At 41.8% G+C, this 23,024-nt stretch overlaps 1 protein-coding gene across 7 annotated transcripts in view; it reads left to right on the forward strand.

Annotated features, from left to right (window-relative positions):
* The first annotated feature begins 597 nt into the window (after window positions 1-597).
* ABCC5 (ATP binding cassette subfamily C member 5) overlaps window positions 598-23,024 on the forward strand; it is a 72,716-nt gene continuing 50,289 nt past the window's right edge. For 3 of the 7 annotated variants that reach the window (XR_003571958.1, XM_027890567.1, XM_027890573.1), the window contains exons 1-8: window positions 598-707; window positions 1,874-2,048; window positions 14,514-14,674; window positions 14,917-15,072; window positions 15,820-15,967; window positions 20,656-20,889; window positions 21,002-21,175; window positions 22,467-22,614. Coding sequence is in view for 6 of the 7 variants with exons in the window: in XM_027890567.1 (XP_027746368.1) it covers window positions 1,920-2,048; window positions 14,514-14,674; window positions 14,917-15,072; window positions 15,820-15,967; window positions 20,656-20,889; window positions 21,002-21,175; window positions 22,467-22,614 (1,150 nt within the window). In the remaining variant the exon portion in view is untranslated. Of the gene's footprint in view, window positions 708-1,873; window positions 2,049-14,333; window positions 14,338-14,513; window positions 14,675-14,916; window positions 15,073-15,819; window positions 15,968-16,066; window positions 20,192-20,655; window positions 20,890-21,001; window positions 21,176-22,466; window positions 22,615-23,024 lie in introns of those variants that run through there. The other 4 variants (XM_027890568.1, XM_027890569.1, XM_027890570.1 and 1 more) reach the window with 4 other exon arrangements.

Here is a 23,024-nt window from a genome sequence, read left to right on the forward strand (position 1 = left end):
CACTTTCACCGGCCGAGGGCTGCGGTAACCGATAGCGAGCGACAGGCTGGTGCAACCCACGGACCGGCGGGGAGGGGCGGCCCCCGCTCCTCCTCTGCCCGCCGGCACAGCCGCCGCTCCGCCCCGCAAACCGGGCAGCGCCCTGCGGAGCCACGGGGGCACCGGGACCCTCCTCGTCCTCCCCGCAGCACGGCGCCTGCCCCTCGGCTCTGCGTGCGTCCGAACACAGCGGACCCCGCCCCTCCCCAACGGTGGAAGGCGCCGTCCTTCCCGCACTGCCCGGTACCGCCCGGTACGGCACGGCGCTGCCCTGGGCTGCACTGCTCTGCACTGCGCTGCCGCCGTGCCGAGCGGTGCGGTGAGATGCGGTGAGATGCGGTGCCCCGGCGGGCGGCGAACGTTCCAGACCCCCCACGCTGCGGCAGGAGCGGCGGGACCGGGCTGGGCGGGGCGCGGCGGGACGGGGGCGCGGCCGAACGGAGCCGGCCCGCGCGGCGCCTGCTGGGAAGCGTAGTTCCCGACCCTCGGTCGGCGGGCGGCCGGGGCCGAGGCGCGGACTACACCTCCCGTGGGGCGCCGAGAAGGAGCGGCCGCCGCAGCGCCCCCCCCGCAGGCGCAGTGGGCACGCCGGAACCGCTATAAGCGGCGTTGTTTGGGTTCGCGGCCGCGGAGCGAGGGAGCCGCAGCGGGGCCGCCGGCGGGCGGAGGTGAGCGCGGCCGGCACCGGGGCGGGTGGGCAGGGAGCGGCCCTTTGTGCGGCGAGCGGGCGGCTTTGTTGTCCCCTCTCCTGTCAGGAGCCCGGCCGAGCAGCCCCCTCGCCTCGCCACCGATTGACGGGGCTGCGCGGTGTCCCCTCACGCCGCTGCCCGTCCCGCCCCGGCTGCGGGCGGGGGGCACCTGTGCCTGGGCGGGGTGGGGGGCTCTTGTGTTTACCCCGGTGCGGGGGCGCGGGGGGCTGGGGGAGCAGGGCAGGGGGTGTCCGGCTGTGGGGGCTGTCCCGCATCCCCGGGAGGGGCGTGGAGCCCGCGGGTGCCGCGTCCTCGGCCGGCCGTGACGCGCCCGGCCCCGCCGCGCCGGGGGCTGCGCTACTGGGGGCGGCGGAGCTGCTGGTGCGGCGTGACCCGGGTAGCGCAACCAGGCGCCTCCCGTCGCCTTGGCTTGAGGCAGGTGGCGGAATGAAATAGAGCGGAGTTATAAAACAGAGTCCCGCAGTGGGTTTTTGTGACTTTTGTTTTCGGGGCTCTGAGTCTTCTCCTGACCTTACAGTGCAGTTTGATAGACTGAGTGGAAACCTGCAGCGCTGAAGGTGTGACTCATTCCTGTGCGCGTCCGTGCTTAATGGTAGCTCCAGCCTACGGTGTAAGCGAGCAAAACTATAGAGAAGGGAGGTATTTTCAAGAGTGTGTAATGACTAATTCTGTCAAAGGATATCTCTAGAGAGATCGATTTTGCAAAACTTTGTACTGATAAGTTGTTGGGTATGTGCAACTTCAGAGACAAGCAAAAGATTTTGGGGGTTTAATCTTCCAAGTCAAGTTTCTCAGGGTTTCAGCTAAATGCTGTAGCTATTACTTTAATCTGTCAGATTGCATAATTGTATTTCAGAGATCTAAGAGAGGAAGTATGACAGCACTCTAGTGCATTGAGGGTCATGGTACTATTTGGTTACCTCAGGGTATGTTTAAACTAGTTCACGAGAAGGTAGTCTTGTGTGGACTTCCAAAGTCGTGTTGTTACAGTCCTGTTGTAATATAACTCCTTTACAATTGGTTTCTGATTTTTACTTCGAAAATAAACCTTAAAAATAGTTGACTGAAAGGAACCGGTATGTTGGGCATAGCATGTAATGAAGTGAAATTTAATTGTTTTTCAGATATTTGAGGTGAAAGTACACGTGTAAACCCTGGCGTTTACAGAAGATGAAAGACATCGACATAGGAAAAGAGTACATTATACCCAGTCCTGGGTATAGGAGTGTGAGGGAGAGAGCTGACTCGGTGCAGCACGAAGAGCAGGAAGAGTCAAATTTTCAGCATTCTAAACATAAGGTCAGTTTATTTTTTAATTGTTTGTTTTTCAGTGTTTATACTTACTAAATTACATGCAGTGGCCTTTTTGCTGTGCCAGCTGTATATAGATTCGCTGCATTGAAGGTCAATAATGAATATTGCCTTTTGTGTGGAAGAGGTCATTCCAAGGGGTACTATAGCTGTTTTAGTAACAGATCTGAGGACTTATTAAGCATTTCTCACTTTTAAATGTGGCTTTTCAGTGACGCTTGAATAAAATATACTTTTTTTTCTGGTGTTCAGATATTGATGTGAATCAAGGCAACTTTATAAGCCTTTGCATTTCAGAATCATTGCAACTAAGCAAGAATAGTGAAGAACTCAGCACAAATCATGTACCACTCGGTGTTGGCAGCTGAAAAAACTCTTAATCATGCCATGGTTTTCTCAGGGATTAATTTTCTAAAGCAGATGTCTAGCTTGCTGTAGCAGCATGACTTTTACTTTTTCTCTCAGATGAAAATAATTAGTATTGAGCACTGTCTTGTACATCTGTATATTTAACATGGTGAGGTGCTGTCATAATACTAGTTTATTTTGAGAACTGGGTTTTGAAATAATGACTGGCTTAGAGCTAGCCTGTCATTGTTCTGAGCTTGTAATTTTTAGAGCTTGTTTTCACTGTAAAGAATTCATATACCAAGTGCAATAGGGAAAAAAAAAAGCTCAGATAAATGGAAACACCTGTGCTGGTGACAGATATGGTCTGAAACTAATAACCTGTACCAGCTGAAGAAGGTTAAAGGTATTAGCTGCTCTGAATGCTAGCACTGATATTCTTGCATATCCTGTTCTTAACTTCTTCTGAAATACTCTCAGGACTGGTAGAGATATGTATATACATAGATATATAAATAGACAGAGATAGATATTGAGATATATACACTGTAGATTTTTCTGAAGACAAATAATACTACTTATGTCTGATTTTTTTTGCCATGACAAGATCCTTGCAGCTGTGTTGCTGGTCACTTCATATGGATTGCTTGTGCCAACATAGGTGTGAGAAGGTTGAAATAGGGGAACTCGCTGTATTTGTATGGAAGAATTATGAAGACTTTTAAAACAGCTTAAGCTTTGCTGGGTTATGCAAGATGCTGAGACACTATGTACTTCAGCTCAGGCTTACCTTGTTTCACTGGGGCTTGAGGGGTTTTTCCAGGTGTTTGTGGCCTGGCTGTGCTGCACTGCCGTTCTCTGCGATTGGAGTGCTCAGCTCTGCAGCAGTTTGAGTGCAGGGAGCGCTCGCAGGCCCTGCAGCTCCGGTGTCCCCACAGGCTCTATGACTCAGCAGACTGCTGCTGACGGTGTTCTGAGGAAGGTGGTGTCTGATTGCATTAGAGCAGGCACTGATGCAGAACCAAGAGCCCTCTGGAGTCTCGGTGCAGCTATTTAATGGCATTTATTATGTCGATGTCACGGGCTTGCCATCCACCCTACCCTGTCCAGTAGCAAATCTGCTCTGCCAAATTACTGGTGACAACAGCGATTCCATTGGTGGGCAGCTCTGTTTCCTGACCAGTGGCAGTGGAGTTCAGCATGTTATCTCTCCCTGTTGGTCAGTATCTTGTAATCAGGGTTTAATTTTTGGGAAAAAAAAAAATCCTTATCTTACCTCTAAACCTTTTAATTCAATGAAATCTCAAAACAAGCATATTTGTTTTTTTCTGAAGACTGAAAGTAACCAAAGTCCTGCATGTCTGTACTGCCTGGCATGAAAATCTTTGAGGCAGCTTCAGGTCAACTCAACTCTGTTGCTGTAGTCTTGTTTACCCTTCTACCTCTACCATTTGATATGCTGCCTATGACTACAGGATAGTAGATCCAGATAATTGGATTGAAACGCAGAGGTTCTGTAAAATTTGTGCTTACTGATGCAAAAAACAATGGCTTACTGGTGTTCCTACCTTGAGCTTTGTCTGGTTTGGTCTTTTTGAGTACAGGAATGAACTTAACTTTCCTTGCTTATCTAGTTCTGACAGGTTGCTCACTTTACTTGCTGGTTATCTTGTTCAGTATGCCAAAGTTGTGTTAATTTCTACTTCAGACATTGGTACCCTTTTTGTTTTTCTGACCTTGCAGCTTGTATATCTAGTCCATAAACACAAACAGCTCTGAATTTGTTTCTACATGTCAGTGAGATTAAATCCTGTTTACTTGCAGAATACTGAGGTTAGGTTAATGGACCTGAATTCGTAACGTCTTATCTAAGTTAGATGTTCATGTTTGTGGGCTGAATTCCTTCCTTTCTAGTTGAAACAAGCTCTGGTTTCAGTAGAATACTTGGTTTATCATTGAGATGCTTCATGTTTTTGGTAACAGGGGAGAGCAAAGACTTCCTTTCCTAAGGCTGAGCTTGGTCTGTTTGGTTAAGCACTTCCCCTCTGCCTGTAACAAAAGGGTGGAAGCTGTTAAGAAAATGGTATTTCAAGGGAAGAGAAGGGACTCTGTCCTTTGCTGTATCTTTTGTGGAACCTAGATTGGGTTAGATGCCTTACTTGACACAGCTGGTGACAGAACACAACGGAGGGCTGATGTCATGAGGAAGGGTGGGAGCACAGCAGTTCAGATGGAGGGCTTAAGCTGTAGTGGAACTCTGTCACTTGGACAACAGAGTCCAGTGTGCCATCAATAGAGATGTCGTGACTCTCAAATTTCTTGCAGAAAACCTGTCTCAGGATTTGAACTAGTTTGACCAGAAAATGACAAAGCTATTGGTCTGTGATCTATATTGCCAGGAACAAGCTGCATGCAGATTAAGGCTGTTACTTCAGCACTAACTTCAGATCTTTGTGAAATGCAGGTTTGGGACTGTTTTGCAGCAGACTTACACTGCATGAGGTAGACTTCTTGCTAACATGTTGCACAGGTACCTCATAGAGTGAGGTAGAATCTGTCCTCTGAGGACAATTAGCCAAGGACCTCTGGTTCATGGTCAGTGGTTATGACCACTTCTGGCAGGGCTACAGGTACATTTGACTGATCAATAACATGATTCATTGGGGGATTTTTTGTTGCCTATATTGCTGCATTTTTCTGCATCCTTCTTAACTTGAAACAGACAAGTCTTGTTGGTTTTCTGATCGAGATCTTTATAGGTGAAAGACCTGTTTTACTACTGAACTAAGGTCCCAGAGCCTCTTCTTTGCATTGCATGAAGATTTTATTCAACTTTGCAGTTTCTGTCCTGAAATCTCCATACTGGTGTTTGTTTCCCGCTGAAAGGATGCTGTAATGCGTGTTCATGGCAATAATGAAAAAGAACTTGCAATTCTTTGCTTGGAAGCTTAAATGCTGCTTGGTCACAGCTTGAAAGATCACTTCTTTGAAAGACAGGAGCTTTTCAAATAGGCTTCCTGGAATCATAATTGAAATTATTCTGCAATATAAGTAGGTCTAATCCAATATTTCCTGGTGGTTAATGGGAATGTTGCTATAGAAATATGGACCTCTGAAATAGGCACTCTGGGACTGAAATTCAAGAAAGAAATTATTCAGCTTGCGAATACATATATTCACCTCATGAGTAAGTGTCTGCAGTGTGTTCTTGTAACAATTGGTTTTTAAGTCTTTGGAGACCTTAATATAGCTTACAAAACAGGGTCTTAACTACATGTTCCCAGTGCATAGTTCCATACTAATTGGGCTTATTGTATGTGGGGGCATGGCTGGATGACGGTAACTTGTGGGTGCCCTTGCTGCCTGGTAGCGCTATAGTCAGTAGTCTGCATCTGTAAGAAGCTGTTACATGACCAGTGAATAATAATTAAGGGATGTTTGGAAATATTGATTTATACTTATACCTTTAGAACTTTCTGTTCTCAGAATGTGCATGTGCCCTTCAGTTTGTACCCGAAGTAATTGTGTGTAGTTTTTCTTACGGAAGCAGTGTGCCCTGAGGAGGGCAGACACCACTGTGTCCATGAAATACACTGTAAAATGACAAATGAGGAAGAGAAATAACTTGTTCTTGAGGTGGTTTTGGAATAGGCAATTCTCAAATATAGATTTTGTGCTTATTTGATGGAACATCAGTTAAATGAGGATTTTATTTCCTACCCCATTATGTTCATGATGGAGGAGGATGTAGAAGCAGCTTGTACTTGTGATACACAATACTTATGAAAACTCAATTCTTGGAATTTGAATCCATAAGTTAATGATGCTAGGGTACTAATTTACAAATTGTACTTGAAGCTGTAATTGGTTCTGACTGGATGTACTGCTCAGGATTAGGTTCTTGCTGCTGAAGCATACTGACTGCATCTGTGGTAAACTTCAAGTGCAAATTGCTGCATTTCAAGGCATTGGACGGTGTGGAACTGCAGAGATTGCTTCAAACATGAAGGGAAAATGTGTTCCTAACTTTAGATATCAGAAGCCCTATTAATACCCTTGTCCTCACCTTGATCTCTTGTTTTTCAGGTTTGTCTCTGACATCTTTTGCCAAAGACAGCAGGGAATGTGATCAGAACTTGTTGGAGTTGATGTAAATCCTTCAAGCACTGATAGCTTTGAAGTGATTTATCACTGTCTGAGTGTTTAATAGTAGGATCAATTCTGCCTCAACCTCTCTGAAGCATTGGAAGTGTCTGAATCAACTGTGCTGAACAACAGGTTCAAAAATAGGAGTGTGAATGTAGCCTTGGTGCTGCCTTTGTACTCCATGCTTAGAGCAGCCCTAGACAGCTTAACTATAAGCTTTTGTTTGTAGCTGAAGCTTCTGGATGTCTGCATTTTCCCAGAAGATTGCATATTTTCATAACCAATGAAACACAGAACTTTTTACTTTTTCAAGTCTAATGAAAGCACAACATAAAAATCTGTTTTGTCAGCTGTTCTGTTATCTTTGAAAACTCTGAACACAGTTAGACTGTGCGGAAGGAAACCCTCATGGTACTAAAGACACATCAATTCCATGATATCCTCAAAGAACTGAATGTATTGGTTACAATTGGGTTCTGTGAAGTTGTTTTACCATTGAACTTCTGCTAATAAAGCACCCACTGACAGAGTGATCACAGAGAATCAAGAGATTCTGTCAAGAATCATTTGACAGAAGACCCTGGACTTGTTTGCTGAATGTTTTAGGATGAGTCTTTAACTACATTGGAGAAGGGATATCTCTATCTTGTCTTCCGTGTGTGTATCACTACATAACACTATCTGAGAGAAGCATATCCACTGCCAATTGTGTATCAAAAGTTTACCTGAAACTTGGAGGAGGGTTTGTGGTATCAGAGAAGCCTTCCACTTAATGTTAGGAACAAAAAGGTGAAATCCTTGACTAGGCAGAGACATTCTCTAGAGGAACACTAATGTTCTGGATAATTCACAGCTTCCATTCAAACTTGACTGCCTTCCTTAGTGCACCAGACATCTTCTGTCTAAGTGTTAGCCACATGATAAAACCTCAGATCTAATAACTTGCTGGTATTGTCTTTGCCTACTGTTGGTTGTTGTTCCTTTGTTCAAAGCAGATTTCTAAATTGGGCTGCTCATGACCAAAAGTGTGTAGGGAGCAGAGTAGCCATCAGTGAAGGAAATCTTGCAGTACCTCTTCCAGTGCAGTGCAATGTGCTGGAGACATTCTGCCCTTTGGCTGTTTTAGAAATACAGTGTACAGTTATAAGAGCTGCCAGAAGTATTAAATGCATCTATCCTAAACTACTGGAAAACTTAACTTGAAACAAGTCAAAACTCATCTGCAGTGAGTTCTGATGCCTTGAGACAGTGAGATAGTTATTTTAGTTTTTGGACATCCTTATCCTGGTCTCCAAGCTTCCACGTGACAGGTTAGTGGATGCTGCAGGCCTCAGCCTTAGATAAGCGAGACCAACGCAGGGACCCACTGTTCCCGAACTCTGGCGGAAGAGAAGAAGAATGAAGGCCACTTCTCCCCTCTTATTTATACCACGATTTACGTAAAAATTGTATGGAATACTGGGAACACTGCCCCTTCCTTCGTTACAAACTGGTAACCAGGGAAGGCCTAGATTAAAACCACCACACCTGGTGATAAGGAATAGTCAGTTGTGGTCTGAACCTCATACTGCAAAGTGACTTTTCTACAAACCAAACCTGTGTTTCAGTTGTTTTTGAGGACTAAGGTTAAGGAATTTCAAAGTCAATGTGTTTAGAGCCCTGAACTGTTTAGTTTGAATTTACTAGCTTCTTTACCACTTGAGTGAGGTGCCCCTTGCTTTTGGAAGCATGTGTTGGTACGGGAAGGTGAGTTAAATAAAAGATTGTTGTTATTAGGCTTGATAAAGGCTGTAGCGTTAAGGCCACTGCTGTCATTCATTGGTGATTCCACTCAATAGAAGTTTAAATTCAAAGCTTCCCCTGATACTCCCCGTGTTGCAGAGTTCACCTGTGTAGCTTTTACTGTGGCCTGACTTAGGCAGAGCCTGAGTATTGGATGTTACTGAAGAACACCCACAGAGTATGGCAGTGTGTCTGCACGTACTTCAGGACAGCAGAACTCACCTCAGCAAGGCAGGAGCCAAATTCTCAGCCTGTGCTCTGCTAGTTTGATCTGCTTAGTGAGGAGTTGGTTTCCCATCATTGTGGTCAGAGATATGTAGGATGCTGTTTCTATAGGGCAACTTATAGTTAAAGCTGATTATTCCCAATTCCCCAGGAGACTGCTGTTACTGTGGATAAACTGTGTAGCTCCAGTGCTGGATGATCAGTGCACAATCTTAGTTTTGCATGAATCCTGTGTCCTTCAGTTACAAGATCATGTATACAAGTTTTTATGCAAAAGAAAAGACAGGGATCATGGATACCAGAAGCCTAAGCAGGTGCGCAACTGCTAGTCAGATGCATTCACAGTAGCTACAGTTGTAAAATCGTAACATGAACACTTCATGTCAAACTCTGTATTTCTTGGATTTCAGGAATAAGTGGATTTGCTAGGAAAGAGTTGAGAACATCTCACTTCAGTGCTGAGGCTGGCCAGAGTTCAAGGGCAAGGTAAAATAAGAAGTATTCCTGTAAGAAGCTGATATACCTGTCCTTATCAAGGACTTTATGTGCCTCAGTTAAAAGTGTTCAATATATGTGACTAAAATATATCACAGGCATACATACTCTGATACTGTTTTGCTACAGAACCTTGATACGATTGCCAAGCACTACTCAGACTTCTGCTCTAATCTGAGGATGCATAAACTCAGGCTAGCTTTGAAACCATGACTCAGATGTTAAAACACCTTCTGCTAATCGAGACCGAGAAATCAACGGCAGAGGCATCTTGTGTAATGAAGTCACATGTAACTGTGTTAGAGTGCATAACTGAACTTCAAGCTGTTGTTGCCACTGTTGCGGCAAATCAGAGCACACTTCTGAACAGTTCTTTTCACTTAAGAGAAATATGGCACAGCTGTACTTATTCTTGCATTTGAATATATGTTCGGTGCTGTGAAGTGCTGTTCTTCCCTGCAGCAGTAGCTGAGAAGGCAGCAGAGACATGAGGTTTCATTTATGCTCTCCTTGTCAGGAGATGGAAGAAAATGGAGGCTCTAACTTCTTGTCCTGTTTCATTTCAGCAGTTCTGGAAGCTGTAACCGTGATTTCTGGGCATCTAAAACTATCTTGTGGTCTTGCCTTGGTGCTGTGTGAATTCAGCTGTGCTATCTGAACTTTGCAATCAATATATGCAGGTCTCTAAAGGATCAGTGCCTCCTTCCTCACACCCACTGTCTCTGATCTAGCCCAGTGCCTGCTCCTCGCTGCCTCAGCGACAGGGAGACAGCTGGTATGGGTGGATGATACACCAAACTAGTCTTAAATAGGCTCATGTTTTAATCAGGCAGGGTATTATAAAGTATCCTAGCTACAGAGAAGGCTGGGAGCCTAATGCCGCAAATCCCTTTGTTAATATTTTTGTGGATAATGTACTGCATCAAATCCAGTGAAAGGAGAATAGAATTGCCTTAGTGGACTGTGAAGTTCATAATGCACTTGCTGCTTCACCAAGCAACACTAGATTTGGGATCTGCAAACCTACTTAATTTGCTGACGCTCCTGGGTTTGGTATCTTGCAGTCTGGACAATAGTGCTTTAAGGGTTGCCTGTGCTACCTGGAAAAGCAATGTATAAAGCTCCTAACTACTTTCAAGTGGGGTTATGCTTGGACTCAGAGGAGTTTCTGGGAAGAAGAATGTAATTACAATTTCAGAGTATCTTTTCCTAGGCTCTTGTTTTAGTTACTCTTAAGCTAACTAGGACAGTTGATCCTATTCTTCTCCAGCCCATGCAACTAATAACTACTCTTGTTTTGCAACACCAATCCTTTATTGAAGTCCTAAATATTTTAAAATTGCTGTTCATCCTGGAGTTGTAATGTGGAGAGTGCTTTAGGCACTGAGCAGAACAGGTGATCATATAATGCTCCTTCTCATCAACATCACATGCCCACCTAGTCCTGAGCTCTGTTGGTTTCCTATTTGCCTCTTCCTGCTGGCAACTTGAAGAAAGGGGTGAGGAGGCTTGCTGAGCTCTGGCTGTTAAATGCAAGAGGTGGGAGTTCTCGTTCTGCAGTGTTGTCAACTCAAGGTTCTTTACTACTTAAATAAAACAATTTTAACTTATGTAATAGTAAGTCAGTCACAGTAGCTTTTGCATTCTGTATCAGCTGCAAGGATTAATAAAAAGCATTTATAGGTCTGTTCTAGTTTTTTGTCAGGTAGGGGTAGGGCCAGAAGAGATGAAGCTTCTTCCCTGTCGTGATCTGAGTCCTGAAAGGTGTTCTGCATTATGGAAGAAGGGACAGGAGATTTTTGGTGGGTGGGGTTTGGTTTATATGTTGACACATCAAATTCTTCCTCTGCAAGATGAGTAAGGGATGGAAAAATCTGTTTTGCATTGCCTCCAGTCTTGTCTGGTTTTGCTGTTATCATATAATGTTACAGTTGTCAAACCAATAAATTGCTACCTTAAAAAGGGTATTGCCTGGGTGAAAGGCTAGAATCTCACTGGGTGGATTTTTCCTTCCTGTATACATCACAGCTGCCCCCTCTCCCTCCACCTGTTCCCCATACTTGGAGATAAATGCCTGTGTTGCTGGCTGAGCAGGTTTTCAGAAGTATCCAGATTCACTTTTTGAGTTTTGCTTGCCTTTCTGAGTAAAGTTCCTCATGCCCTTCTTGCTTCCTAAAGAACTTCTGACATCCTGTATATTTGACAGCTTTGTAGCTTGGCTCCTAAATTGTTGATATTTTCATGACCTTGGATTGTGAATTTGGTACAGTTGTTTCTAACTTAATGAGCAAATAGTTTCCCCTTGCCCTTAAAGAACTTATTTTCCTCACCTCACTCAGACTTTCTGTCATGACACGTTTTGAGCCAAACATGTAATCTTTGACTCTCACATTACCTTATGTGCAGGTATCCTATGACAGAGAATTCTAAATTTAAGTGTGGCTTGTTCTTTTGTTGTAAGAACAGTTGGTGGTCCTTCTCTAGTTCTCCTCTTCATGCCATTTGTGACTTTTTGGACCTCTGAAATACCTGAGTCTTTATTCCTTTCTTCTATGCAGCTGAAAAATCTTAAATTTATGCTTTTGTGGAAGCCATTCCAAACCCAACTGTTGTCGTTGCTCACAGAAAGTAATTTTAAGTATAATACCCTTTTTGAACTGAAGTGACAGGGGACAGAGTTTGGTATTCAAAAAGGAGGCAAACTCTAGGGGGTTTTAAGTGGTATGGTATATGTTTCCTGCTTTATCCTTTGTGTCTTTTGTAACAATTCTTCATTGTTTTTTTTGACCTTTTGTTGATGCTGAGTAGTGAACTGCTGTTTTTCAAGGAATATCTGAATGATTCCTCCCCCTCCAGTTAGTGATACCTGATTTAGGCTTGTTTTGTTTTTGTGAGCATTTCTTTAGAATTACCAATACTGTGTTGTATCACCTGGTTCATTGCTTGTATTGGTATATTAATAAGTTGATGAATTAGAAAAAGTACTATCTGATTTCTGTTTGATAGTATTTGATTTATTAGACATTTATTTCAATAGCAGTGCTGGAGTGTGTTATATCACACTGGTAACTACTTCTTCAAGGCACTGGTTTCCAAGAAAACTCTACATCTGTGCAGGCAATCAGGAAACCTAATCAGAAACCTAAATTAACTGTGGTGGGTTCTTTTTACTTCAGTCTTTTGTTCCTGAAGTACATTGTAGAACTGCTTAGGAGTCTCATTTCTTCATGATAAACTCTGCTTTGAAGATTCTCTAATCTTCAAAAAACTACACAGAACCACGGAATCATTCTTAGAATCCTTACTGTACAGTGGTGTGATGCATTTCTTTCTTGATAGTCTTACACGTGGGATTTTGACAACCTTGCCAAGGTGGAGATGAGCAATATTCTCGACTAGGGGTTTGTGCTCACGCTTGCCTCTATGGCAAAGCACTATAAAGGCCTTTCCAAGGCAGTGCCCTAGTCTGGATCAATGCAGCTTTTCCACCGTTGCTGAGAGAATTCTCTTGAGCAGCTCTGGAAAGTTTAATTATTTTTCACAGAGAGTGTTTAAGAACATTATCTTTGGACTGCGTGAAAATCTTGCAATTGTGCTTTCTTATTAAAGAGCTGTTCTTGTTAGTAAGTGTTGAAAAGCTGCTTTTATGCTCATAAACATAGTGTTTTCCGTTTAGGAAGACTTTTCTTTTAAACTTATAGGCAGTTTTCTGTGTGCTCTGAAAAACAATGATTCTGCGACTCGCCTACGGCATCCCTTAAAAAAACATCATGTTATCAGCAACAAGGTGTTTGGGCAGATCTACCAGGGCCTCTTGTGAGGGTAACGTAGCAAACCAATTAGCAATTCCTCTGCTGTAACCAGAAAGCAGTGGTGCAGACCTCCTCTCCACTACTGACTCCTTTTGGATGTTTTCTGGCAGGTCCCTTATTAAATGCTGATTTGGATAGATTTAGTAAGGCGGTGTTGCTTTTGTGAGTCAGTAATGGAATATAAATTGAGTGAGAAGCCTTTTATTTCAGATTTCAAGTGTTGCATATTTTTGAGTCACTCCATGTGTCACGAAGTTTTAATGTTCTTTTGTTTTCTCATTGCTTGGCTATCTTCTCGTGTTATCATAGCTTTAGGTGGTAGCTTAGCAAATAAGTTCTTTGAGATGAGAAGCATGCGCTGATGACAACGTGCTTAGGCATTGTTTAAATACTTCAGTTAAATAAATAAGGGACAGATTTATGACTTTTTCAGTTTCCTGTTCTCATCCTTCATGTGGGTGGAAGCTGGATATCTTAATGCCCTATATGTGAATGCAGTACGGACAAAGCCTATGATAAATGGTGACATTTCAAACAAAAATTACATAATGGAAAGTTAGGAACCGAGTATTTGTTATTGATATGCATTTAGTGCTTTGCAGATACTGTGTTTTTAGGAGGCATTTATAATTGCTGTTTTCAAATGAGGGTAGAGTCATAGTATTATTACTTGTAAAAAAGCCAGGGAGATTTTTACCTTAGAAATTATTTTTTTTCCATTAAAAACTCCATTTTAAAAGACTGCAAAAAATGGTCTATTAACTTAGAACTAGTCGAGAGCCCTATTGCCAGTACAGATAACAAGCTGATCTCCTGTTGTCGTTCTGCCACATCTGGCTTCTTATCAAAAGGTTTTTTCGAAGTCTGCAACATTTTGACTATTCTGTATCACTGATGTTTCCTTTCTCCTCTTAGCTAAGCACTTAAATCTGCCTTTCACTAGCACTGTGGAAACCTCTTCCCCCCTCAGATAAGGTTTTCCTTTTAAATAGTTGTTACTAAAGTTGCTGAGCCATTGAGAAGCTGGGACTGGGAGCAGAGAAAATTGTCATCTTTGTTCCATTTAGATTAGGGGGCGAAAAAAGAAAAAGCAGGAAACATGATAAAAAGGAAGTACAATTCTGCTTAATGCATATTTGGGGTTTTTTGATCTAAAGTACTTTTGAAGAAAGGACTTTTGCAGTATTCTGAAAAGAATTTGAATTTTCTATGGATAAGAATATCTAAATTATGCTAAGAGGGTGTAAATTCATCAAGAATGTATGTCTTAATTTCAGTGCGTAAGTCAGTCATTGATTTCCTGAGCTGATGTCATAAGTACTTGATGTTGTAATTTTTCTCTATTGTATTTCCTGTGGCAGGATACAGGGTTAGTCTGGTCTATCCATTTATGCTTTGAATGCACACGCACAATACTGGTGCTAATTTATGTTCTACAAATGCAGCAGTCTAATGCAGATCTAGAACATGTGCCTTCCATGGCTTTTCTGCCAGGATGAAGCCTGTGGTCTAAGACCTTTAAAGTGATAGTGATTGTTTTTGCACAATAACTTACAGAAGAAAGAGGTGCAAAGTTGCTGGAGTTGGGAGTCGTGGACTTCAAATGTAGTTTTGAAGTCTGACTCTGCTGTCTTTCTTATAAAAGCAGATTGAATGCCAGGATGCCTTGGAAGCAGCAGCTCGGGCAGAGGGCCTGCCACTGGACACCTCTGTGCATTCCCAGCTGCGAATGCTGGATGAAGAGCATCACAAGGGCAAATACCACCATGGTCTGAACGCACTGAAACCCATACGGACCACTTCCAAGTACGTCTTTAGGCTACCAAACAACTGATACAGCACTTGCTTTTCAGACCAGTCACAAAGCACAATTGCAGATGTGGGTCTGCTGACTGGTACTGGAAACATCAGAATTTGTTTAGCGAGTGTGGCTGGCATGGACCATTTGGTACTCTGAGTGCTTTCAGTGAGAGGAGGCTTTGTTGTTCTCAAAGATTTACAATTCTGTTTCCTTTTTCATTTGTTTGTGGTTTTTGTTTTTCTTTTAGACACCAGCACCCTGTTGATAATGCTGGGCTTTTCTCCTCCATGACTTTCTCCTGGCTCACTCCTTTGGCCCACAGAGCATACAAGAAAGGGGAATTGTTTATGGATGATGTGTGGTCTTTATCAAGGCATGAGTCCTCAGATGTCAATTGCAGAAGGTAAAGGCATCTTGTTCCTTATTATTTTCTTGTTTCCACTTATTATATGTTAGCTCACAGGCAACGGTATAGTATATATATATATAGAAAAGCAGCACTGATTTTTTGTTCTGACTTTCTCAGAATGGTGGAATTCAGTTTTATCCTTCATAGACCACTTCTTCCTGCTACACAGTTTCTGTAGTCTTGCTGATTTCAGTGAATTTAGAGGGTTATATATCCAGGAGAGTCTTGCAGTGGTTCTTCTGATTTTGCATGTCTTTAAACTGTTAAAACAGAGTTCTTTCTCGAGGCTACATTAAAAAAAATCTTGTGCTAAAATAATGAAGTAATACTGGCAGTTGCAAGGTGATTTGAACATGGGTCAGGTCTCGTGATCAGTCTAACCTTCGATGGCTAATGAGAATTTCTCTGAGGTTTTGACCCCACAACTCTTGTGTCAGATCAGCAAGGAAAGACTGTGACAAGTCATTATATTAAGATGGCAAAAAAGACTCCAGACAAAGCAAAAGGCATTGTGTTTTTCATCCCTCTCTTATAGGAAAGTAACACAGCATAGATATTTCAAGATATAGATATTTCTCTTTACCTCAGTGATCATGCAATGTATTTATTTCTCTTGATATTTATTAATTTTGTGTTGTTCTGAGCTAGGAAGCGCTTGGAATTTTCACAAAGAAGTACCTGTGAGTTTGTACCTTCTCTCATGGTGAAAAATTTATGACATGAGTCTTCTGTTTTTATTAGGCTGGAGAGATTGTGGCAGGAAGAACTGAAGGAAAACGGTCCTGATGATGCTTCTCTCCGGAGGGTTGTGTGGATTTTCTGCCGCACCAGGCTCATCCTTTCCATAGTGTGTCTGATGATCACGCAGCTTGCGGGTTTTAGTGGACCAGTAAGTAATATCCATCCTTTTTTTAACAACCCCAGAGGGCTCCATCTCATGGCCAACTGTAAAATCTTAAGGTTTCATTGCAGAATCACTTAAATGTTTTGACTAGCTAGAAATTCTGAGGCAAAATTTCAGAGCGATTCAGTAATCCAAGATAGGTTTCCTACAACTGATGGATCAGTTGCTGAATACCCAGGCAAGTTCTTGGAGAAGGGAGGGGGAGTTTAGGCATCCTGGAGAAAATGCACATTTGGTTTTTCTCTTTGGTTTTGAGTATAGTTTAAAGTTCTTCCTTAACTGCATAAGCTTAACCGCGTAACTTCCTTTTTGCATAAGATTCCTCTGTGCAGGTCTTCTCATTGTTCTTCTCTTTGAAATTCTGTAAATTTATCTTGGAATAAAAATCAGGCTAATAAAACGCTGATCATAAATTATTGGCATTGATAACAGTCTTCAAGAAGTGGACCCGAACCAGTTCTGTGAGAGCACTGCTTAAAAACTAATGTGAGCAGGTCTCAAGAAGTCTGTGGGCATTACTGATCCTACAGAGAATGGCCAGACAGGTTTCATGTAGAAGTGTTAGAAAACGTTATTGCCTCTAGGAACTGCTGCTGTTTGTTGCTAAGGGTCGTAATGAAGATAACAACATGGGACTTGACATTCGCACCATTTTTTGTCACCTGTTTGTTGCACATGCTGTGCAGATTTAAAGTTGAAATTTTGACTAAATTTATTCTCTACACATTTCCCTTGAGGAGTAGGAGCAGTATTACTGCTAGTAGTACACGTTTCAGTGTGCTGGTAAGCTGAAGGTTCATTTCTTGGGTAAGTACACTTGGGCGCACTGTTAGGTGAAATGTCTTTTTAAAATGTTTTCCTGCTTTTAAATGTCTTATCAAAACAATGTTCTGTTTTTTAAGTCTTTTTAAAGTTTGCCTTGTTTCACGTAATATGAATAACAATAAATGTTTTTGTGTTATTGTTTTGTTGATAATAATTTATAGTAGCCTGTATTATAAAATGTCTGAACATATTTTGGTAATTAACAATCAATCATGATTAAGGTTTTAACAGCACTAGTTTTTCCCAAGAAGAGCTTCTGTCATTGTTTCACTACAGGGCTTTAGGAGCTGCTTTTATCTTTAGCAAAGAACTTGCAGCAGGGTTACCCCTAATTTCTGTAGTGTAACTTTTTCTCAATTTGTCTCGGCCAAACTGCTGAATGAGAAAGAGCAAGAGGGGCAAGAAAAAAACAAACCAACTTGACTAGGCTGAGGGCTACTGCTGCTATTGATATTTAATTTGGGTAACCTCACATTACCTATAGACAGTTGCCTGTTTAAAGACAACCTTATTCATTTCTCTGAATAAGGCACAATTGACTTGGTTCCATCATTTGGCATGAAAAATAGGTCTTTACCATCCCTCCTCCCTGTTTTTAAAAATGGCATGCCTCAGGGTTATGCCTGTGCTGTCTCCTCAGAAGTATCAGTGCTTTCTTGTATTGTTATACCCTTTCAGTCACCCAAAGGTGAAAAGGGAGATCAGGAAAAGCACTTGACTTGATCTCATATATTGGAGAAAATTATAGAAGTGGAGTTAAACACCATATTTAGCTTCAAAACTTTTAATTGAATGTCTATGACCTTGAAATGCCAGCAAGGAGCCATGGCTTTGTAATGAGCATTGTGATGGTTATAACTGGAAAGGAGTTCAAGATTTCCTGTGTGAGTTGTTGGGGTTTATTTATTTATTTATTTATTTTTTATATCTGATAGATCCTTCAAGGGTCTTCCTCTTTTTTAGTTTTGATAAATTTTGCATCTGGCACAGAATCCAAACCAATAACCTGATGAGTCAGCAGCATGTGTCAGACTGCCTTGTAATAACCATCAGAATGTACTAGTATGGGTGATATACTATTTATCTCCATTAAATACTTGCTGCTATTTGATCTTATACCAAAACTTTCAAGTTCTGGTTGAGGAGCAAAGAAGCTTTTTGATTACTAGAGATAATCAGTTTAACTCCAGGTCTGAACAGTGTACCTGTGTGCACCTGTTCAGAGCTATTCTTCCCCTTTGGGAGATGGGGAAGCTTGTGATGTTTAGTGGAGCACAGCTTGACAGTTTGGTCAGTTATTGGAGGGGGGAGTGGTAAGCTCCTTGGAGGTAAGTTTTCCAGTTTCCCAGTTGGCTCCAGCTGCAGCCTGCCCCGTGCTGTCGCACGCTGGCTGCAGCAGGGATGCCGGCGCTGCAGTGGGACCAGTGACAGAAGCTGTTCTTCAGCATTTTCAGGATGGCTGTTTTCTGCGTCAGAATGAGGCAGTCCTGCTGGGCAGAGCCAACGCCAAGAGCAAAGGTAAGGTAATGTTTATTCAATGGGAATGCTTAAGACAGCCGAGCAGCTTGTACCGACTACTACGGTAATAGTCACAGGAGCTCCTTTCCCCACCTTAGCTTAGGTTTTACACTGTAACTTTTTTGTTTTGTGAATGACTTTATACTGGATGGATTCTTGTCATTAAACTAAAATAAATTCAAATGGTATTTGTTCAGATGTAAATGTTAATTTTCTGTGACGTTTTTCCCCTCCCTTTTCAAAATTCTTTAATCTGCTGTTTCCTCTTTTCTTTCTTCCGGACAAAAAAAAAAAAAAATTGGGGTATAATGTGAGCTGGTCTCAATTTCATCACAAGAGATGCTGAGTCTGTAAAATAGTGCTGCAAAATTGCACTAAAGTTTTGGGAGGAATGAGACCCCAGGAAACATCTGCTATCTTTATACATCCTCTCTTGGAGACTTTCAGCAATGCTGTGGTGTGTGAGAAAATGCTTACAGTCTGCGACCATGCTGAGTTACAGCTCGTGAGGAAAAAGGGGGATTTTCACCCCAATTGCTCAGTGACTCGGTTGCATATGTTGGATTGAGTACTGGAAAAAGAACTCAGTAATCTCCATAGTAACTGCAAACCAACTGTATGCAGTTGTGATCCAAACAGTTGATGTAAAATTAAATCCAATCAGGAGAAAGCTGGAACGCAATAGATCTGTGAATGTGAGCTCCTCACATTTGTTCAGTGATCGGTGTGTAAATTTTCTCAGTGGCCATTCTAGAACTTGATGGACATCTGGCTTTAATTCGCACCTGTGAAAAAGAAAGAGCAAAATTATTTACAGCATGTTTCCTTGGTTCTGATGTACAGAATTATTTTCCTCAGAACAGATGAATTTGATCTCCATTTTTTTCTGTTATTTGGTGCTGGGCTGTAACTATCAAAACCTTTGCTGCAGTAGTGGGGTTTTGGTTTTTTCCTCTCTCTTCAAACTATACAGAACTCTTACTTGCAAGACATGGTTTAGCCAAGAGGACTTCAACGGACTATGATATGAAAGGCTTCTCAAATATTTTCTTTGGTTTCAGATTTTTTTGTTACTTTTTTGTTGTGGGCAAAGGTAATTCTCTGCTCTGTACTAGTATATCAAAAGCACCAATATCTTAAAACATCGTCTGTTGAAAAACTTTCTAGGAAATCTTTTGCTGTCTGTGAAGCCTTTCTGTAGGGTTCTTTTGAAACCAGATTTCAGAATTTGTGCAGCCTCAGAAGCCTCCTCTGTTGGTACCTGCAAGTTTGACTTCTTTTGGACTTAGTGAACAAATACCGTTCTATTTTTGTATCTTTTTAATTCTGTGTGTAGCTTCAAATCTAGTTTATGTTAAAAGCTAAGACTGACTGTTAGATATTAGCCCTTTATTATTATTCTGTATGTGCAGATTGTATGTTTACACAATGCTCTACCTGTTGTACAGTGTTTTGGAGATGTTGCCATTTAAAATGACACTTTATTTCAAATAAAAGCTTATTGTTTTGCAGTCAATAGTATTTAATGCTGGTGGTTGTGAGTTGTATGGTGTTATATTGTGCCATTGGACCACAAAAGAGCTGAAGGTGGGAATTGGTGGTTCTGGGGGCTATCTTCTTTTTGCAGGTGATGTTTGAAATGTGATTCCTGAGGTAAAGTGTTCATGTTTTGGCGGGGGGAGAGGGTATGGGGAGGGATTGAATGGTTAATTTTTTGTCTTTTTTTTTTTTTTTTCTTCCCGTCCCCAATGATTTGTGGTATTGCGTACCTTGTGCTTGTTTTTTTCTATACTATTAAACTGCTGATGTTTATTTCCAGGAATGTTTTGCAAATGTCCTTCTCACTCTTCCCCTCTACAACTGTAGGTACATTGTTCCTTTTTATCAAATAAGCACGTTTGAAGCAAACCAAAGATAAAGTAAAAAAGGTCTTAATGTCACGTAAAGGAATGTTTCTTAATGTGTGCAGATGTATAAGTAGTGACTATATTTTAAAACTCTTCTATATGATAATGCATTGCTTTCAGCTAACAGACACATTTATGTTAAGTTAGAAGACACGGAGGATTAGAAGCGTGCTGCGAGGCATATGGTTCCAAATTAAACTCTCTCCACTTACTAAATTTGACTCAGTGCTTGGCTCTCAGCAGGGCTTTGTGTTACAGTACTTCTTGTATTGACACCTTTTACTTCTGGAAAGAAGATGCTTTCTATTTCAAACGGCTCTTTTGAAAGCAGAGTAGCCTACTTATTTCTAACTTAACATAAAGTTGTTGCATGGTCTTCTGAGATGATGGGGTGCTCATGCGAACTTGCATTTCTTCCTGTAGGCATTCGTTGTGAAACACCTTTTGGAGTATACCCAACAGAGTGAGTCCAACCTGCAGTACAGCTTGTTTTTAGTTTTTGGCATCTTTATGACGGAAGTTGTGCGATCTTGGTCCCTGGCGCTAACCTGGGCTTTGAATTACCGCACGGGGGTTAGACTGCGTGGAGCTGTCCTGACAATGGCATTTAAGAAAATTCTTAAGCTGAAGAACATCAAGGAGAAGTCTCTTGGAGAGGTAAGCTACAGCATGGTTTTTGAAGTTGCAGTGTGAAGAGGGATGTGCAATGTGTTCCCTTGGGAATGAGCTGTGCCTTAAATCTGAAGGATCTGTTACGTCTGTTTTTCAGCTCATAAACGTGTGTTCCAATGACGGTCAGAGGATGTTTGAAGCTGCAGCAGTTGGCAGTTTGTTGGCTGGAGGCCCTATTGTGGCCATTTTGGGAATGGTTTATAATGTGATTATTCTGGGTCCAACAGGCTTCTTGGGCTCTGCTGTCTTCATCCTTTTCTACCCTGCAATGGTGAGTTGGAAAGAGTTAAGACTTGCTTCATTTTTTTTCTTGGGTCAGACATATGTGTAGTTCTGAACAAAAGGTGCTGAAATGTGCTAGATTTAGCCCGTTCATGGCACTACGTTATGGAAGGTGTTTCTAAAGATGGTGCATGAAGCAGAGATTTGGAAACAGGAAAGCTCGAAATGATAAAATTAGAAAATGGAGATAGGAAAGCTGGTAGATTTGGCTGAGGTTATTATGCATAGCTAAATTAAACTGCAGAATGCTCAGGTGCTTGTGGTTGAGGTTGGAAAGACACGAGGCCTCCAGCTTATGTACAGGAGCTCAGTGTTGCATGAGCAATGTTGTTCTTGATTTCAAAAAGGCGTTGAAAAGCACCACATCTGGCTCAGGGTGTTCTTGACGAGTTACTCCTGCCTCTGCCAAGCTGTGAACAGGCTAGTTCAAGCCGAAATCTTCTTGCCTTTAAAATGCCTATAAGACTGCTGCAGATTAGTCATTCTATTCATAATACATGCTTTATAAAGCATGGAGGCTGAATACTGTGAGGTTCACTGTGGTCCAATATATCTGGCCTAAAGTAAGGATTTCTCAATGGGAATTATATTGTGGAGGGCAATAGGAAGTGGAGTTTGATCATGTTTTTCAGTTCTTTGCAACAGTCTTCTCTATGGGGGAACTTCAGAAGGGTTTGCAAGAGTATGAAGAAGGGCAAGGAGCTGAAAGCTTCCTGAAGTAGTGCGTTGGGTTTTAATGTCAGACTAGGAATGTGATGAATGGAAGAGTAGCTGATACTTAAAAACACATAAACAACTATTTATGTTTAGATTGGTGTAGTAAAAATGTTAGAACTGTTTTACTACCTTCATAGCACTGGCAGAGAGTAGAAATTGATCTGGCTGTGCAAAGCCCTTTTTGCTCTTTTGCCTTAAGAACTGGGTTGAAAGGTTGGCTAAAGTGCATTTGCAATGAGGGTCAACTTAGTGTGTCTTTACGTTAATGTATTTGTAATCTTTGTGCTTGAGAAACTTCAACAAAGTTTGAGTGTTGGTAAAAGCACACACCTTTATTTTCACATATTGTTGTTGAAATTTACTGCCATGAGTCTTGTGCTCAGTGCAGGTGGGGTGGGAAGATATTTCCAGCCTGCATTTTATGTTAGAACAGCAGTTACCTTGCCCTATCCCTGAATCCCTTTTTCAGATTCAAAATTAATTTTCTCTGGTAATTAGAAGTTAGATGTACTTGCTTTTTCTGATTCACCATTAATGTTGCGTGGTGTTGCCTTTTGTTTCAGATGTTTGTATCACGCCTCACAGCTTATTTCAGAAGAAAATGCGTAGCAACAACAGACGAGCGTGTGCAAAAGATGAACGAAGTTCTTAATTACATTAAATTCATTAAAATGTATGCCTGGGTCAAACCGTTTTCTCAGAATGTTCAAAGTGAGTTCACACAGTCTGTAACTGTTTCCTTTTGGGCAGATGCCCCATTGCTTGGTATCCTCTTGTATCCTGACTTTGTACCATAGATGCTGATGGACGTGCAGTATTAACAGCGCTGTTTCTTGGGGCTTCCTGTGGTTATGCACAATGGGCTGGACAAACAGACTTGCTTCTAAAATTTCACCTTCTAGCATAATGATATTTGTGGCTTGGCACTCGTCTTAAGTTTCAAAATTTTTTTTTTCTTTTGTCACTTAATAAATGTGCTGGCTGCTCCATTTTAAATAAAGTAAAAAACTGCCTGTATTCTCTTGGAGATTTACGGACCATTATAGCTTTCTCTTTATAAGTGCTGTCTTTGAAAGGGTTATAATGTCATAAACACTAAATTTAGAGTTAGGCCTTTTAAC

This window comes from Empidonax traillii, unplaced genomic scaffold (genome assembly GCF_003031625.1).
Source record: "Empidonax traillii isolate 1590-97213 ecotype Southwest subspecies unplaced genomic scaffold, ASM303162v1 scaffold292:size1342341, whole genome shotgun sequence".
Lineage (NCBI taxonomy): Eukaryota > Metazoa > Chordata > Aves > Passeriformes > Tyrannidae > Empidonax > Empidonax traillii.